At 35.3% G+C, this 20,201-nt stretch overlaps 1 protein-coding gene across 1 annotated transcript in view; it reads right to left on the reverse strand.

Moving 5' to 3' along the window:
* The window catches only part of EDIL3 (EGF like repeats and discoidin domains 3), a 580,643-nt gene that overhangs the window by 129,166 nt on the left and 431,276 nt on the right, over positions 1-20,201 (reverse strand). The window contains exons 8-9 of the mRNA XM_043978117.1: positions 14,273-14,417; positions 9,362-9,546 (exon numbers count right to left, since the gene is read on the reverse strand). Coding sequence (XP_043834052.1) covers positions 9,362-9,546; positions 14,273-14,417 — 330 coding nt within the window. The remainder of the gene's footprint in view (positions 1-9,361; positions 9,547-14,272; positions 14,418-20,201) is intronic.

The following is a 20,201-nucleotide window of genomic DNA, read 5'->3' on the forward strand; positions in this document are numbered from 1 at the left end:
TAAGAGGGAAAAGGGTCTGTGACCTCTCTCTAGGTCGTTCTTCTCTCTGTGTCATAAGGAATCATAGATCACTTTCTTTTGTTAAAAAAAATCAAATAACATATACATGAGATAATTTAATTATTCTTTTTTTTGGTAATTATACTTATGCACCCTCCTTGTGCTTCTGTGTTGAGTGTTTTTAAGTCCTTCAGCTCACCTTTGGGCTTTGGGATTTTGTGTGTGTGTGTGTGTGTGTGTGTGTGTGTGTGTGTGTGTGTGTGTGTGTGTGAATGGCTAAAATGACTTGCTGTTACATTTTCCTTTTTTCTTTTTTTAAATAATTAATCTGAAATTTGCAAGATAATTTGTAGTTTTGTTTCATAGCTTGGGCTCCATTGATTTTTGGAATATATTATTCCTTTGCATTTTCTGTCTTTAATTGTAACTGGAAATTTATTGTGATTTGGGGATGTTGCCTTTAGGCTGAGATTAAAAAGCCTTAGGCTCTCAGGGTTTTTTTGTTTTTTGTTTTTTCTCTCAGGGGGTTTTTCTGTGTAAGAGGGGATAGGGCCCCTCCCCCTCCATTGCAACTGCAGGGAGGCCTCTGAGCTGGGCTAAACGAAAACCCAGAACCACAGGTGTGGCATGGCTCAACTCCACTTGCATAGTGGAAAGGCCCACGGAAACCCTCAGGGACACCGGGTTTGCTTTGCCCAGCCCCAGCTGCGGGCTCATGAAGCACAGGGCCTGGCTGGCCCTGGGGGCCACCTGGGAGAGCACGTTAATAAAAAAGGGGGCAGATAAGAGAAAAGGGGGTCAGTAGGAGGAGGTTGGAGAAGACAGACAGAAGGGGGGCTGCTACAAGGACACTAAGGAGACTGAGGCTGTGTAAAGAGAGGGGCTGACAGGGATGGAGAAAAAGCTAAGAGCAAGGAGGCTGGAGGATGCTGGAGGACTAAGAGAATGCAAGGAGGTCTGTGAGAGAGAGAGAGATGCAGGGGTTCCAAGTCAGTACAGAGAGGAAAGTTAGACAGTCAGGGGGGGATCAACAAAGTGAAAGGGGCTTGCAGTTAGAAGAAAGGAGCTGAGAACTGAAAGTGAAGCAGGGGAGCTGGAGTGAAGGAAAAAAAGAGTGAAAGTTGGAGAAAGCTGGAGCATACTCTAAGGCAAGAGGCAGCAAAGGCTTTTATTATATTAAAAGCAGACAGGTTGAATAATTTGCATTGCTTAACCCTTATTGTTTACATTGATTTTTGTAAATAAATTCTGCTTTGATTAATTAAGAGGCTTCTTAATCTTTTGCTTATCAATTTGGGAGCTAAGCAGTGTGGAGAAATTTTTAAAAGGCCCTACCAGATTGGCTTAGGAAATTAATAGCAGTCAGATAGCCAGCCAGTCAAAAGTCGCCAGATTAGTCTTCCAGTTAGTTTAGGCCCAGCAAGTAAATTAGTAAAATATTCTCACATTTGAATGGTGACTGTGGCAGGATGTACAGCTCAATTATAATTTTTTCTAAACTTATAATTTTTCATAAGTACAGTTACAAATTTTTTCAGATTAGATTAGATTAAGTTAAATTATTAATTTTTTCATATAATATAATCATGTGATACTCTTTACATTTCCTTTCCTTTATATTAGAAAGTCTTTCTCTTGGATATTTGTGAAATTTGTCTTTTTTTTTTTATGAGGCAATTGGGGTTAAGTGACTTTCCCAGGATCACACAGCTAGTAAGTGTCAAGCGACTGAGGCCGAATTTGAACTCAGGTCCTCCTGACTCCAGGGACAGTGCTCTATCCACCGTGCCACCTAGCTGCCCCATCTTTGTTTTTGTTATTAAAATTGTTAAAAGTAACTACTGCACATGTTAAAAGTTTGACATGCTGGGCTCTTTTTCCTCTTCACAGTCTGTCAGTTATCACAGCCCATGCTTTATTATCTGTACATAAAAAGTCTGGACAATCTTCCCTACCCACCCTATATCTCTCATGCCTTTGTGTTATGGTATTTAGTACTTTTGACTTGTGCTTTATGATATGCCTTTACATCTCATCTTTAAGTCTAATCACTTTGGTTTATAAAGAATCACAGTGTTCCTTTAATGTTATTGTTTTTTGCTTCTGTTTTGACAATTTATCCTCCACTTCAGTATTTATGTTATAAACCAGTTAATCCCCCTTTCAAAGACTGTTTCTTTAGAAAGACTCCCTGTTATAGATTTAATAACTCCTATTCTTCCAACTGACTTTTTCTTTTGTTTTGTTTTGTTTTTTGCAGGGCAGTGAGGGTTAAGTGACTTGCCCAGGTTCACATAGTTAGTAAGTATCAAGTGTCTAAGGTTGGATTTGAACTCAGGTCCTCCTGAATCCAGGGTCAGTGCTTGATCCACTGAGCCACCTAGCTGCCGACTGCCAACTGAATTTAAAAACTATTTAGTCCTCTATTTTCTGCATGTAAAATTTGATTTCTGACAAATTCTTTCCTAATTAAAAAAAAAATAATTAATTTTATTTCAAGCTCCAGAGCACTTCTTCCCACTTTCCCTTCTCAACCACTGAGAAACTAAGATAAGTAAAAGTTGTTACAAAGGTATACAATCAAGCAAAACAAATTCCCACAATAACCAAATTTTCTTTTGAAAAAATCACATTTTGCAGCAAATTAATTGCCTCTCTATCTGGAGGTAGTCCTCTGGAATTATGGTTGGTCATTGAATTGATCAGTATTCCTAAGTCTTTTAAAGTTGTTTGTTGCTGGGGTGTACATCATTCTATGAGGTTTATTTCTGTTTGGAATATTCTTATTTCTTGTTTTTCCATGAGCTCTGTGGAGTCAACAGAATTTTATCTTTCATCAGACACTTTACTTGATATGGTATTTACCAATTAGGTTTTTTGGTAGTGTTACAGATTCTGTCTTTGATTTTTTAAAAAAATCCTATCCATTAATTTATATGATGATTCACTGGTCTTTTGTTGAGGCTATTTACCTTGATATCTTTGAAATTTCAGAATTTTCTTATAATTTCATCATCAGTCATGCTATAGAGCTACTATTTTGTGTTTGGGAGCTAATCCAAATTCTTCTGCTTCAGAAATATGGGGTATACTGGCCTGGGTCCCTGTTCTGAGTTATCTTTGGGCAAGGACATGATGATAATTGTTTAACAACCAACTGTCCTGACAGAAAAATATGCATGAACAACACACTTTTGAGTATAACCTGCATTATTAAAATTTTTCCTAACACTTTATTACTTCTAGGAATCAATAAAAGAAGTCATGCCTTGATTTGTAGCTCTTGCTATTTCCTGAAGTATAAATGTACACTACATAAGTTATAAAATTACTAAAATAAATAAAAACTCAATTTCTCTCCCTAATGCCCAAGGGGGGCAAGAGTGATGGGAAGGAAGCAGAGGATATTGGATAGTTGGAATTCTTTATGAGAAGAATGTAATTCAATGCATAGTGGCAGCTAGGTGGCACAGTTGATAAAGCACTGGCACTGGATTCAGGAGGACCTGAGTCTAATTTGGCCTCAGACACTTGACCCTTACAAGCTGTGTGACCTTGGGCAAGTCACTTAACCTTCATTGCCCCACAAAAACAAACAAAAAGAGAAGAATAATTCTAGAATATGACTTTGTGTATAAAAATTATTGGGCACTTTAGGATTTGTTGCCATGTTTTTAAGGTGAGCTTATGATGGAGACGGATGTCTGGAATAAAGAAATTTGTCATTCTCAGTTCAATAGCAATAACAGTTTGAGGATGTAGGAGAAGGAACTGAGGCCAGTTATAAGGAAGTGAAGCTGATATAGTAAGACAAGGGTAAGTGTAGGAGTATACCGGGTTAGAAAAAGACTCTAAACCAGGATAAAGGTGAAACCAGGTGGGGAATCTAAATTAGAGTTATGTGCAAACATCAGTCTAGGGCAGTGAGGTGGCACAATGGTTAGATTGCTGGACCTGGAGTCAGGAAGACTTATCTGTCTCAGTTCAAAGTTTTCCTCAAACACTTACTAGCTATGTCACCTTGGGCTAGTCATTTATTCTGTTTCCTTTGGTTTCCTCATCTGTAAGACAAACTAGAGAAGGAAATGGCAAATCACTTCTAGTATCTTTGCCAAGAAAACCTCAAATAGGGTCACAAAGAGTTGAACATGACTAAAAATGACTGAACAACATCAAGTGCTAGAAAGAGGCATTCTGTTCTAATGCAGGGCACACTGGGTTTAGAATTCAACAGAAGACAGACAATCAAAATATGCAATGATAAATAGAGAGGGCACTTATAGAGAGGAAGTCAAGGTGATTAATTTAAAGGAAAGGCAGGCACTCGTGGTGCTCAGGAAGTTCAGGTGATCTGTAGGACAGCCCAAGATGTTGTATTTTAGCAAGCAGCCTATAATTCCCAAGAGAACCAACATTTTGTTGAACTGCTTGACATACAATGAGGGTAGCCACCAAAACCTCTTTCACATCATATTGTTCCACTGAGTTGTTTGGAGAATTTTGCCCATGTAAATACAGTCTAATTTTATAAGGAAAAAAAAAACAGGAAGAAAGGATTGGCTTTATGGAAATGTGCCTAATATTCCCATTTATGGATATCCTTATATTTCACAAAGTAAGAAATGTTAAATATCTGGCATTTTATTAGAGAAATATGATGGGTGTAATTCAAAGTAAATGTGAAAAAAATCTTCTTTATTATAATAAAATCAAGGTATTTGAAAAGATGCTACATCTTATTTGCAAGTGAAATCACTATTTTAGACACAAAGTTCTCAAAGGAGAATGCCATTCCTCCTTTTTCTAAATTGTCTAGAAATGCAATCCAATGGAATTAACAATGACACTCTAAGTTTGGATACTAGGATGTTAGGTCTATAGTCATAATTAAGTAGCTGTGTGGCCTAAAGTAAGTCACTTAACCTCTCCTGTCTCAGTTTTGCCATCTGTAAAAAAAAAAAAAAGAAAACTTCCATAATCACATGTCAAATTGGGATTTTAGTAAACACTAAAAATTTTGAAAAACCTAGCTTGTGACCCATGATACCTTTTGTGATACATTTAACCTTAGCTAATAATTTCCCTCCCTGCATGTATATGGACTGCTTTTCATTTAATACTACACTACTGAGTTCCTTCCTTTTTTTTTCTCTTTTCTTTTCTTTTTTTTTTTTATTATCAAGGACTTTTTGTGATATATAGTAATACTTCAGTTTCAGTCAAAGAATCTCTTCCAAGGCTAATAGGGTAGGGACTAGACTTATTATTTAATTGGCATAGGGAACATTTGGATGTAGAAGATCTCTTTACTAATGCAGGTTGGCACCTTCTCTGTCACGTACAATTTTAGAGAGTGGCCTACAACATTGCAAGGTTAAGAGACTAGCCCAGTGTCACATAGCCAGCATGTTTCAGATGAGGTACTTGAACCCTGATCTTCCTACCTGTGAGGCTAGTTCCCTATTTACTATACCATTCATAACATTCCTAATTTTATTTTTATCCTTCATCCAGAAAATTTGCTTCATTTATTGGTGTCCATGCCAGGTTATGTTAGAGATGAGATTATATTGATTTTACAATCCAAACAAAAATTATTTTTCAGTATGTTATAATCAAACCTTGTACCTTTGCATAGATCACCCAGAGGTAAAAGTTTCATTTAGGATTGATATATCCTACATATCAAATATTGGGCCCTGACTTGGAATTCCAAATATTTGTTAATGCTTCTTGGAGTCCTGGAGATCATTCATTTCTTGACTTTTCTCCAGTTCTGCCCTGAATGAAAGGGGAATAGAAGTACAGTCTAAGAGAAATTAATGCCTTTAAAGCCACTATGAATTTTATAGCTGAAATACTACATTAAAATAAGAAATAAGCCTGTTTTTCTACCACCTTTTTTAAATTGAGGACAAATTCAATTGTCACCATAAACATTTCTATAAAATGAATATTGAAATGAAGTTTTCTTGAGTCAAATGCAATTTTGAAAAGGTCAGTACTGCATTGTGCAGTTTAATAACACTATTAATATCACTAATAAATTTTGTCTGAAATATGTTGTAGATTATCTTTATTTAGGGAATGGTATTAGGAAAGGACCAGGACATCATTCTCCAGGTGACAATATAATTTTTCCTCCTTTAATTAGACTTAAGATTTAAATTCTGGTATGCTCCTAAAGAATCAATATTTATATCTGTAAGTTTCAAATTTAGGGAAGATAAACTGTATACAGCCTTTCCTTAGGACATTTTCTTAGAATTATGGGTATAAGATAAAGTTACAATATAATCAATTCGATCAAGTATTAAGCATCTACCATGTGCTTTGGATTGTGCTTTGTTTCACTGATACAAAGACAAAAATTAAATTTTATGACCTGATGGATCTTACATTCTAACAAGGCAGGCAATATGGATAAATAGAGGTATTTACCAGAAACATAGAAAACATTTAATGGTATTTATCAATGGGTGGGAAATTATGGTGACAATGACACCCTCCACTATAATATTTTTTGCTATTTGTTAAAATGGAAATCAGTAATAGCATAATTCTTTATATGTAATAAATATCCTTTCAATTTGGATATGGTTTTATTCACTTCATTATATACATATAAATATATATACACACATACATATATAATGTGTATATATATGATTATATATGTGTATATATATGCATGTATATTTGTGTGTGCACTTGTATATGTGGGGTGCTTAGTTGCTTATTCTGAGCTCATGTCAAAATGTAAAATTCCTATTATGCAAATTGGCAAAAAAAAGGAAAAAAAAAAAGCTGTTTGCAGAAACGGTTCAGCTTACAATTTTAGTAATAACAGTGCAATTCAACTCACACAGCCCATTGGTATGGGACTCTCTCCTTATCACTGGAGATCAGTGCTCCATGCCTGCATAAGGGACAGTGATTCCAGGGGAAAACCTGTTGTATACTGATAGTACCAATAAGAGGGAAAAAAAGTTGTAAATGCCATCATGCATGTAAATTAGAAAAACTATTTCTTATACTTTATCACACGAGACTTTGTCCTTTCATGTTTTGGAATTTATAGTTGTTTCTCTAAGTTCCATCTCTCTAGATCCTAAAAAAACCCTGCTTACATCAGAAAAAAATCAAATCAAAACAGTTATTCACCTATGTTAAAAGGTCATCTCATTAAGATTATAAAGGAAATTTCCCAAAAGGTTCAACCTCAAACAGACTGACAATGAGGCTAGAAATTTAAATTATGGGCATGGTTTTCCCTTTGAAGGACTATAACTACAGCTAGGGATTGAGGCATTTAGCTCAAAATATAAAAGAAATTTATAACTTCAGAGGAATAAACTAAGGCTCTAAATTGACCTCTGTCACAATAATGCTCGAACTACATTCTTTCTGCTGGTATTATTTAAAAGTATGGTAATCTAATTCTGAAAATGAAATACCAAGATAAAAAATATCATAACTTGTAGTGCTATTGAACATCTTATCTTTGGAGGAAAGTGTTTTAATATATTCAGAACTCCAAAATTTTTATATTAAGGGAAATTAATGTTAATTTACCCTGCCTTGAAGATTCCTTCTGTGCTTTGCTTGCCAACACACACACACACACACACACACACACACACACAACATAGACCCACTCTTGGAGCAATACATCCTTGCACTTATAGAAAATCCACTCTCATCCCCCTTCCCAAATCCTAGTTGCCCAGAATCCATCCCAGAGATAAAAATACTTATTGTTATCCATTCACCCAACCCAGGACCATATAGAACTCATCCAGGATCTATGACTGACTACTCACACGATTTGCATAATAGGGAAGTCACTAACACCATTTGTTTCTTCTGGAAAGATTAAGAACCAACTATTCATTCTTACTTTGTCTCTTGCCACTGACTCCTAAAATCTTGTAGGCCTTAACTCTCCTACCTTGCTATATTCTAGGCATCTATAACTGTCTTTTGACTGACTACAATAAGCTAAAGGTCTAGTCCTTCATATCTACCTTGCAGTTGTCTGGGGTGATGAGCTCCTTGAAAGAGGGACTGTTTCCTCAAAGTTTGGCACTGTGCTTGGCATGTAACACATTGTTAATGTGCCTTTGCATTCATTAATTTAACAAGCAGAATGTAACAACATAAGCATGGAAGTAACTATCTGAGTGTGGATAAAAAGTTATTTTTAACAAAATAGTGGCTATAATTTTGTGCTAAAGATGATAATTTTAGCTATTAGTACATAAATTAGGCAAATTATTGTGGGAAATGGTCTTCAAGGCTGCCCCATTGAAATGGCAGCAATTAAAATGTCTTCAGGTCATTGAACATCCTTGGTCATTTATGGGATGGGTAAGAGTTGGTTTTTATTCCAAATATCCTTTTAACTTAAAACAATATCGCATATGCACAATCATTCTGGAAAAAAATGATTTAATATTTGAAAACAAATACACATGGATTTCACTCAAACACATACACACACCTGTTTTTCTTGTAATCTAAAGATTAAAAAAATTAACCACAAAAAAGGGAGCTTTCATAGAAATCTAAAATAAGCATATTTTGGAGCTTCATGTGGAAAGTGTCTCCCCCAAATTTGATTTCTCTTTTGAAAAGCCTAATTCTTGAAATCAGAAATTTAGAATTGTTATTGTTTAGCCTGTAAGAGTGTATAGTTAGGGATACTCATTTATCATTAGGAGGAAGAAAGTAAGAATCTTAGGGCAAAGCAGAAGCAGGAGCCTGGTATATTAGATGGAAAACTTTGCCTTGTATTCAAGAATACCCAAGCTCAAGTCTTACTTTTCATACATATAGTACTGGCTATGAAGCACTAGGAAAGTTTAACCTATTGGTGCCCTCAAGCAATTATGTAAACCTATAGCTCATATAATAATTGCTAATTTCTGGGACTTTCCTCACCAGGATCTTCCTATACTAATGAAATCACAGGTCTTATTCCTCTTTAAAAAGGTCACAATCAATATCTTGAATTCTACTATTCTACTAGGACCCCCATGAACAATCAAAATATGACAGTATTCATGACAATATAAGTGTGTTAAAAATGCAAATATACTTTGAGGACTGGTCAAATAGATCTCTACATGGTGTCTCTCTATATTGCACTAGTAAGGCCCTACAAACATCAGTGAAAACAACACATGGACACTGCCATGTGAGTAACCTGTACTTTACAATCAATTTTAGTTGGATCCAAGAGGAAAATAGCATATTTTCAATTAGTTTAATGACTGTAACCTTGGACATTCAATGAACCAATATGGCCTTTCAGGAAAAGAGGGTGAATAGATGTCAAGAAACATCTTGAAAACACTACCTGCAGCCATTGTGACTGGTCACTGTGGCCTGAAGTCCAGGCATTCACTTTTCCCTGTTTATCTAGCCGGGCTTTCCTGGGTTCCCAAGTGAACATATCCATGTTGAGAGTCCTGAAGATGCTGGAAGCAGTAATCTGATAGTCTTGTATATGTCCTGATTTCATTCCCAGAGGCTCAGAACAACCTGAATGAAAATGAGAAGGCTCCATGAGAGAAATCATTTATAACTCTGGAAGTTTTCTGAGCTACTTTTGGATAGGCAAGAGAAGACTAAACATAATGACATTCATTTTGAAGATGGGGAATATCAACATTCTTACAGAAAAAGCTTTAATCGAGAGCATCTGGAGTAAAATTGAAAAACAAGATAGCCAATTGAAGCTATTTTATTCTAACATATATTTTTTTTTAAAAAATTGAAAGCAAGACAGACAATTCAAAGCACTTTACTGTGATAGATTTCAAATCCTCTTTCCATTTTCATTAGTTTTACCCTCATGACTATTCCCTGGTTTTTAGTAGCCCCCATTGTTCCCTTAACAACGAGATATTTCCTTAGAAAAAAAGTTGTTTTTCATTTACATAGTACCAAACTACTGCTACTGTAAGTACCTACAGTAAGTACAAAGTTATTTTGTCACAATCTCAACTCTGCATTTAAAACTGCCACAGTACTTAGAAGTGAGATACATCCCTACTCAGTGAATATACTCCAATCCACTTCTTTATGATTTCTCTTTGCCTTCTAATTTCCTATTATCTCAAATGGCTACTTATAGAACTCATCCTAGAAAAGTTGGATTTAAATGGAAGAGATAAGATAAAAGACAGAATAAAATGGTTACAAAATGCCTTTTAATTAAAACTGTTAAGAGACAAGCAATATCTGATCTCTTTTCTGACATTCTCATGGTTGGAAATTACTATTTTTCTTTCATTTTCCCTTGCATTGCTTGTTGAAAGCCCCACTCAAATTTGTGAGATTGGCAGGTAGAAAAATGATTAAGAATTCTTCCCTTAAATTCCTGAGGATTTAGTAGAGAAATATAACAAGTCATTAGCTTATGTTCAAATTAAGCACAACTGGGAAAGGAATGATTTTAGTGAATTCATTATTAGGACTTAATAATGAAATATATCAAACTATATCCTAAATATCTTAAATAACTCTAATAACATATTGCCATGAATAAAGACTATTTCAGAAAGCCTAGTTTGCTTATATACTGGTCAGTGATTGTCTTTTTTTTCCTCCTATACTTAAAGTTGCTTCCTTTTGGTTAGAAAACAGCGAAGCAGATATTGAATAGCAAGGTAGAAGTGAGGAGAGTGGACTTCCACATTTCAGTCAGTACAACCAAATTACATAGGTGACCTTTCCTGACATTCAAACACACACCTTGTTTTTTAGTCAAGGTAATAATAATATGTGACAATGTTTAGTAGTATGGCAATCATTTTTGAAAAGCATCAAGGCAACAAGCATTAATTGTTTACTATGTGCTAGGTATTGTGCTAATTTCTCAGGATAAAAGAAAAATAGAAAAAAAAATAGTTCACTCTCCCCTGGAGCCAAAATGCATTTAAGATGTATGGAGTATAAATAGGTTGTAATCTCAGAGGGAAGGAACTAGAAGCATAGAAGACTGGAAAGGGCTTCTTACGAAAGGTTGGATTTGAGCAGAGTCTTGAAGAAAGTCAGGGCAGCTAGGAGTAGAGATATGGAGGGATATCATCAGTCAAGGAGGCCAACCAGTAAAAATACACATCATTATGATGAATTGTTTTATTTGAGGAACAGCAAACGGTCAGTGGAACTAGATCACATAGTGTGGTTGGCAGTCAAGTATAGGAAGACTTGGAATTTCAATATGATAATTTTATTCTAGATTGTAAAGATAATAGGGAGCCACTGTAGTTCATGGAGGAAGGGGTTGATATGGTTAGATTTATGCTTTAGGAAAATCATCTTGGCAATAAAATGCAAGATGAAATGGAGTAGAGAGTAATTCCATTCAGGGAGACCAATTAGAAAACCCATGAATATATCCTTAGATGCTAAAAACAAAGAAGGCATCCACATTTTAGTCTCAGTTGTCCAAAGGATGTGGAATAAGTTGAGGTACAAGATAATTCACATAAATATTAAAATTGAGTTGCTTCTCCTCCCACTTAAGTAAATATAAATTTCTAGGTTTTAGTGTATGAAAATATTATATTTTGAAGGGATTTTCCTTTGTTGTTTCAATCCCGTTATGAAATTCAATTTTATGACTTGCTTTCCTCTCTCTAACAATGCCTGTGATGACAACTACTACTATTTGAACCAACAAATATAACTCAAGCTATTCTTTCTACTTAAGTGAGTAATATGTCTCTTTATGACCAGGTGGAAAACTTTCATATTAGAAAGCCAAAAACTGTCTGACTAAATAGAAAGCTTGGAAAGTAGAGTTGATTGCATAAAATCCTGTCATCTAAGCATAGCATACTGTTTGACACTGTGTATAAGGAATGATAGGTTCAAATTTAAGGCAAATTGTTTCAGTGAATAGTAGGAGTAATAATTTATACAGCACCTGTTATAAGCCAGGCACTGTGCTAAGTACTTTACATATAAGTAACCCATTGGATCTTCAGAACAACCTTGCAAGATATGTGCTGCTATCCCCATTTTACAGTTGAGGAAACTGAGGCAAGCAGAAGTAGTTAAGTGACTTACCTAGGGGCATACAGTTTTTAAGTTTCTGAGGCCAGAATATTATTTCTGTAGGCAGGACCTTTGATGCTTTTAAAGTGTCTATGAAGAGTTATATTCTATACCTATGAGTTCAAAATCCATTTGTGTGTTTTGGGGGGGATGTGTTGGCTTCTTTTTTAATATAATAAAATTCTTAAAGTGTCTAGGTGATTTATTGTCAAGCTCGAAAGTAAAATATATTTATATGTTCAGAGTGTGACTGTGCATTTTATGAGGGCCTGACCCCTATGAATTAATGTATTGCAGAACTAGACAAACAATAAAAACTAATAGCATAATCAAAGAATAAGCTTGTATGGCAATCTTCATGGGACTAAGGTTTTCCCTTGATTGCCTCAGGTCAGATGAAAGGCTTGTTGATGCCACTGGCATATCAGTGATATGTTCTTATGTAATGCACAGGACAATAATTCTACCATTGTTATACTATCCTATATCAAGAGCCAGAAGGAACTTCAAAGGCTATTTAATCCAAACCCCTCATTTCACAGATGAAGAAACTGAGTCTTAAGGAGATAAAATGGCTTGATCAAGGTTACACAGATAATATGCATGAGAGTTGGGATTTGAACACTGGTCCTCTAATTCCAGAATGAATGCTCTTTGTATTTTACCATATTATTTCCTCAATTATATTCTGTGGCTCATAAAGATTCAATGAGCTGATTTGAAAAAGATGTGGAGAAATATCACTGAAAGTTAATCAGGGGTACAAAATATTACACTAGTTGCTTTATATGCAAAAATCCCCAACAATACTTTGAAAACAATGTTATTTTAAGATGTGTTCATCTGGCTTATTTGTTTGAGTTCCTTCCACTAAAACATTTTCATTTTAAAAAGAGAAGAAAATGAATGATTTTTAATATGTTTCCATTCAGAAAAGACGTCTTTCCTTACATCACGAACACATCCAAGAAAGGAAAGATGGAACGTGAAGGTGGCATTCAAAACTCAGAAGCCAATTAAGAAAGACCAAGAACAGAAGTAGGAATTTTGAATGTTCAAGGCTATTTCTCTTTAGAAAAAATGACATTTTCCTCTGTTATTTCAAGATATCATTATTTTTATGAGGTGATACTGACCTAGCATTGAATCTACAAGTATCAATTTACTTGGTGACTTCTGTGACTATCTCAGTTACTTGAACAAAACAATCCCAGTTTACACAGCCAAAAACTTTATGGTCTGAGAAATCCACAAAGCACCCCAAATTCCCACACACTAAAATACCCTGACAGGATTTTTTATTTGTTTTCCAATCTAGTGCTATATTGAAAAGAGAGTACAGTGAGATTAATGCATTAACTTTTCATGTCTAAATCGAGTTTTGATGCCCCTGGAGGGACAAGAATTATTTAACTTGGTGTCCTTTGATGGATCATTCTTGAACTTGATAACCACTGCTTTTACAATAAGCAGGGAGCTAGCCAAGAAGGATCCCAAAATGAATTTATGGTAGCAATCCTAGTGTTGAGTAATGGCCCCCTTGGGAGGTTTGATGAATTTAAATGTAGCACAGAATATAAAGAAGTAGGTTCTTGCAGTGAGACACAACTGAAACCTACAATTTCCTCTTATATATCCTAAAACTTACTTAACCTTGAGAAGTAGGATTTCAGTAGTTACTTTACCTTTGACACAAATCATCAATCATTGCTACAACCAAAACAATGATGAAAACAAGTCTTAATCTTGTTCATGGTAAGCAGTGAGCCTTTACTTAATTTGCTTTGTGCAGCCATAAATTCAATACTATGATAATTCTGTGTTCTAGCATTATTCTAACATTGTTTTTAGTACACAAACACAGAGAAGAAATTATGGCTAGAATTAAATTATATATTTGAAATTTTATACTAAAATTTCATCCCTATACATTCTGAATTATTTGTTGTAGTTTAACATTAAAGCTTTGATGTAGTCAATTTGTCTTTATAGTAACAATAGCTAATGGGGGTGGGGGGGGCAGCTAGGTGGCAGAGTGGATAGAGCACCGGCCCTGGAGTCAGGAGTACTTGAGTTCAAATCCGGGCTCAGACACTTAAAACTTACTAGTTGTGTGACCCTGAGCAAGTCACTTAACCCCAATTGCTTCTCAATCAATCAATCAATCAATCAATCAATAAATAGCTAATGGGAACCTCACCAGATAGTTCACAACCAAGAAGCTCCATCCTCAAAGTACAGTGCCTCCGACACACTTGGGGATACAGTCGGACATATTGAGATTTTATTGGAGGAGTGAAAGAGTTGGCATAGGGTGTATTATTGTCCACATTTCCACGGAACACCTGCAGGAGATAAACCACAAAGATCAAAATGATGAATTACACATATTTCTCTTTTGGTATTATAGTGGGACTTTATAAGCTATACTAAATGCTTGGATAGTTCCTTTATATAATTGGATTAATTCATTTGGGAGTTTGAAGCATTTAGGCATTGTGGGTCTTCAAATGTCTCCCTGTACTCCAGGCTATTAGCAGTGAATAAAAATATATAGATGTATTTTTATTTAAAAGAATATATCATTGTTCCCCAAGATATAATCTAAATTATAATAAGCTTCAATTGTGTATTTATCTCAATTTCTCCTTAGAGCCAAGTCTTCAGTTCTTTCACATTTTTCTCCACTGTGGGACATAGATTCATATACAGTGCCAATTAATTGGAGCTTGTTTGTGCATAATGCTATCTGATGTGTTTACAATTCTGCTAAAACCCTCCTCCAATGACTCACAGTGCTTCGAAGGGATCATGAAAGCTACATTAACATAATGCCAATTTTGATGGGTCCTACTGAGCCAAAAATGTCTATATATGGATTGGTAGACAGCTGTCACCTAAGAATATTCTGAGTTAAGTTTGAAGAGGTAGTTTACCAGGTTGTTGATGATACCACTTCATGAAGACCCTCTATTAACTAAAAGAAACATAGTCACTGGAAGCACAAACAAGAAGTTTCTTGAGTGATCTGGACTGTTCACATGGCCTGATTTCTGACTGAGCATGGAATCTCTTCAGGTATTGTTAGATACAAATGAAGTACAACATTTCAAAGTGAGCTCTACCTAAGTGGACTTAGTACTTTTATTAACAAAATCATAGAGATTTGAAATATGGAAGTATAAGCAGTTTTATGAGTCTTACTTTGTAATTTTTCTTCCCTTCGGCTTCCTAGTGTCTTATTCTCAGATAATAAGGCTGAGGTTATAACTGAGGAGGAGGTATCTGAGTCATCATACAGTCTGTCTATGCTGCTCAAGTTCACCTGATAAATAATTTCTATCTCTCAGTTATGTAGATATATAATCAAAATCATATAATGGTTTCTATTCCTCCTCCAATGTTATTTTAAACTTTCTGTTTTGTTTTCCTTCCACTCATTATTCATTTCTTTAACCAATTATTAGAAAGGTTTTTCAATCCTACTTTGTATGGTGAGGTGTTTTTTTTTTTTCCATTGTGAGAGTTTTTGATTAATCCAGGAACTTAAATAGGATTGGTTGCATTTGTATTTAAATCTGGACATTTTTATGAAAAAAATTGAGAAATAGAGTATGAAATGACATGCATAAAAGGGTAATCTGATACTTTTTAACTCTGATAGGCCCATGGATTTTTAGAATAAATACTTCCTCATGCTTTCTCCTCCTGTTTTCTTACATTTAATTCACATCTTTCAGAAATTCTCCTTAAAGGATCCACTCAATGCACTTTTGGGCTTTCTTGGGTTATTTATTAATTTATTAAGACTGCATTAGGGGGCAGCTAGGTGGCACAGTGGATAGAGCAGTGGCCCTGGAGTCAGGAGTACATGAGTTCAAATCCGGCCTCAGACACTTAACACTTACTAGCTGTGTGACCCTGGGCAAGTCACTTAACCCCAATTGCCTCACTAAAAGAAAAAAAAAAAACAGACTGCATTAGGGGGCAGCTAGGTGGCACAGTGGATAAAGCACTGGCCCTGGATTCAGGAGGACCTGAGTTCAAATCCGACCTTAGACACTTGACACTAATTAGCTGTGTGACCCTGGGCAATTCACTTAACCCTCATTGCCCCGGCAAAAAAAAAGACTGCTTTAGGCTATGTGTCAATATTGTCCATCATATTCTCTTTCGTAAATAGTATACCTCTTTTTCTTCTCACAAAAACGGAAGTCATATATATATATATATATATATTCCGTGTATATATACATATACATATACATATACATACACACGCACACACACACACACACACATATATATATATATATATATATATATATATATATATATATATATATATGTTACCTGGATAAAGATGATAATTGAGTCCATGGGAGATGATGAGAGAACCAAATGAGATAGTATTGAAAGGAAAAAGAGAAGGAACTAATATACAACACTTGTGTTTACTCATACCTACTGGATGTAACATGGAATAAAGATCCAACAAAGAAGACCCAGAAGAAGCAATTAGAAATGTGGAAAAGGATGAAAATCAAGAAAGAGAAGTGTGATTAAAGTCCAGAAAGGAAGGAGGAAGTGATCAAATACTAAAAAGAGGTCAACATAATAAGAATTTAAAAAGGCAATTAGGGCAGCTAGGTGGCGCAGTGGATAAAGCACTGGCCCTGGATTCAGGAGGACCTGAGTTCAAATCCGACCTCAGACACTTGACACTTACTAGCTGTAACCCTGGGCAAGTCACTTAACCCCCATTACCCCCCACAAAAAAGGCAATTAGATTTTGTGATTGAGAGGTCATTTATAACTTTAGAAAGAATAATTTCTATTGGAATCCAGGTTGCAAAGGATTTTGCAGAGAGTGCAAGGAAAGAATTATAGGAATCAATGATATATATATTTTTATAGTTTAATTGATGATTAGAGGATAGACACTGGATAATAGCTAGCAGTAGTGATCAGAAACCTTTTTCCCTAAAGAATTGGGTAGATATAGACATGTTGGTCAATTTTATTTATTCAGTAGAAAAGGAGATACTGAAAATAGAGACAGTGGTAATGATAGAAGGGACAATTTATTGGAGAGTATAAGAGGAGATAACATGAAATGTACTGGTAGAGGGTTGGGTTTGACAAAGAGAAGAGCTACCTCATTATTAAAGCCTGGCATGAAGAAGAAGATAGCAGGAGATGATATCAGAATTTTATGAGATGAGTAGCTAGGGGATGAATTGTCAGGAAGGGGCCAGTGCTCAGGGAATTCCAGAAGCAGGAAAAAGAAATGAAGAGGTTGAAGATGAAAATATGTTTATTAATCATGGAGCAGGTATTCTAGAGGACACAGTAGAAGAGTAAGGTAGATTTGAATTGGGAAATTGGGGAGAGGAGTGCTTTGAGATGGATGAAGATAGGGGATTGGGGATGGCATTTGTTCATTGATAGACATGGGTTCAGTATCACTGAGATGGGGACAGTGTAAAAGGTTGGGCTCATGTTAGCCATGAATCCAGACAGTTTATCAGTGAATTGAGGTAATTTAAACTGGTCAAAGTCCTCCCAAGGGCTGGGTGAAAAGTCCATCCAGGAGCAGTTTCCCTATATTTGAGAGGCATAGGTGAGCAGAATCATCAGGAGCTGCTAAAGTACCCCAGAGGGTTGATGGAAGATTATATTTGAGAACTAGGAAGACTGTTCTGAGATTATTGTGTTCCATGATTGGCAGTCATATATAATCACAGAGAGAATTCAAGTTAAGAGTTGGGCTTCTGTGCCAGAGGGTAGTTCAGAATCATTGAAAGTACTGCAGTTTCCCAAATGCAATGCATCATCAGTTGCCTCCTATTAAACTCTGGGATCAGCTCATCAATCTGCAGTGCTTGTCCAAAATACATGTGTACCAGGCATTTCTGCGTAGGGCTGTATATCACAGAATGACTAGGCTCATAGAGTAATCACTCAGAGAAGAAGTTCCCAAGGTTCCATTATCCTAGAGACCAGGTGCCAGTGGTGCAACTAGGTGTTGTGGCAAGTAAAGGGGATAGGGTTTATGTGATGATGTGGTTTTTTTTCCTGTGATTAAAATATTAATTTTGGTTTTACTCTATCATAATTTTTTTCCACGACTTGTTAGCAACTGAATAGCTAGACTTTTGGTGACTTTAAAATTTCCCAGTTTTGAATTAGGGGGAATGAACCACATGAGCTGAATAATCATTAAAAGTCCATACTATATATTCTATAGACTGTAAGGACCCGCATTTATATAGAAAATCATATGTAAAAAAAGTGTTACTATTCCTTTCTCATTTTTTCTTCTAGATAATTAATGAAATGCATCTATAGAATTTAAAGATGTATAGAGATGAGATAATAGGCATTTAGGCCTATAGTTGTTCATATCTTCTCAAACATGTCTTGTTTCTCTTTTAATCATTATCATTCTGTGACATTTTTAACAATTGATACTTGAATGCCTTTAAAATAGTGTTGCCCCTTTGCCCCAGCATGGATTTCTTTTGTATTCATTTACTTAGGCCCTTGTTGTTGACCCCAACTTTATGTTCATAAATATCCTATATATCATATATATATATATATATATATATATATATATATATACACACACACATATATACACACACACACACACATACACACACACACACACACACACACACACACACATATATATATATACACTATATCAGGAATTTATTTGATAGAATTCAAATGATTCTATTTTAGGTATTGAAAATAAGCTACTCAAAAATACTGGAGGTTTTGTTACATTTCACATCTCTTTGTCATCCTCCTCATTTGCTAAAGATGTTACTGAGATGGGGGAGCTAAGTGGTGCAATGGATAGAGGATCGACCTTGGAGTTAGGAGAATCTGAGTTCAAATCTGGCATCAGACACCTTCTAGCTCTCTGGGCAAGTCACCTGGGCAAGTCACTTAGGCCCAATTGCCAAAAAACAAACAAAAAAATGGTATTGAGGCAATCTGCCCAAGGAGATATTTAGCCAACTATAAATGAGGGGGGGAAAAGAACACTTTGACATGTATAATTCTTTCAAAGATGTTTGAATTCATTGCTGTATAAATATGGACTTTTTGGTCCTCTCATTTACACATCTACAGATGAGGCTATTCTGATCTGGGGTTTCTTCTAATTCCTATAAAAGCAATGAATCTCTTTCTGAAGAAAGTCTTAGTGATCTCTATGGGAGGATTCTGAGTGGTCCACTAGATTTTCACCTTTCACTTCATGTTCCTTAGCCATGTTTTCCACAGTGCTTTTTCTAACATCTCATATTTGCTTTCACATTGAAATCACCAAGTACCAAAATAAAAGTTCATTTGATTGACTGAATTTTGTCAAGTTCTTCTTAGGTTTTCTCTAGTTCCTCATATTCTATAATGTTATTGTATAATCTGGAGTTAGTTTCATTACAATCTGTTTATTTATGAACAAACATACCATGTAATTATGTTTCTTATATTCTTCTTGGTGAAAAAATAATTTTGACTGTCAACTTATTAATAACAATTATTATTGTCCAACTTCTCCTTTAATGTTAATATATTCTTTCTTTACAAAGATCAGGAATTGAGTATCAAATTCCTGTAATTGGCCTAAAAGCTGATTCTCAGGAATCCAGGATTCACCTGCCATTGCCAATAACTAATTGGATGATCGTAGCCTAGCTTTTTAGCCTCTCTTCCTTTTAGTATTTATATCAAAATAAGATCAATTATAGCTTGTATTTATATAGAAATGCATAACTTTCAAAGTGTTTTACATACATCTAATTTGACCCTCAAAATTACGATTTAAATAATACAAATATAATTATCCCCACTTAAAAGTTAGGAACTAATGTTCAGAGAGTCTCAGCACCTTGCCCAAAGTCACACAGGTAGTATAAAGTAGCCTAACAAAGATTTTAATTTGGGTACTCTGGTTCTAAATGAAGTACTCCCCCAAAAATATGTTGCTCCCAATGAGGGAGTTGAAGTAGGAGAGAGAAATTCTCTTCCAGTCTTGAAATTCAGTGATTCCATCACTCAAACTTAGCTTAAGGAAAAGGTCTGTCAATTTGTCCATTCACAACTATTTA

The sequence above is a fragment of the Dromiciops gliroides genome, chromosome 1 (assembly GCF_019393635.1).
Source record: "Dromiciops gliroides isolate mDroGli1 chromosome 1, mDroGli1.pri, whole genome shotgun sequence".
Taxonomy (NCBI): Eukaryota; Metazoa; Chordata; class Mammalia; order Microbiotheria; family Microbiotheriidae; genus Dromiciops; species Dromiciops gliroides.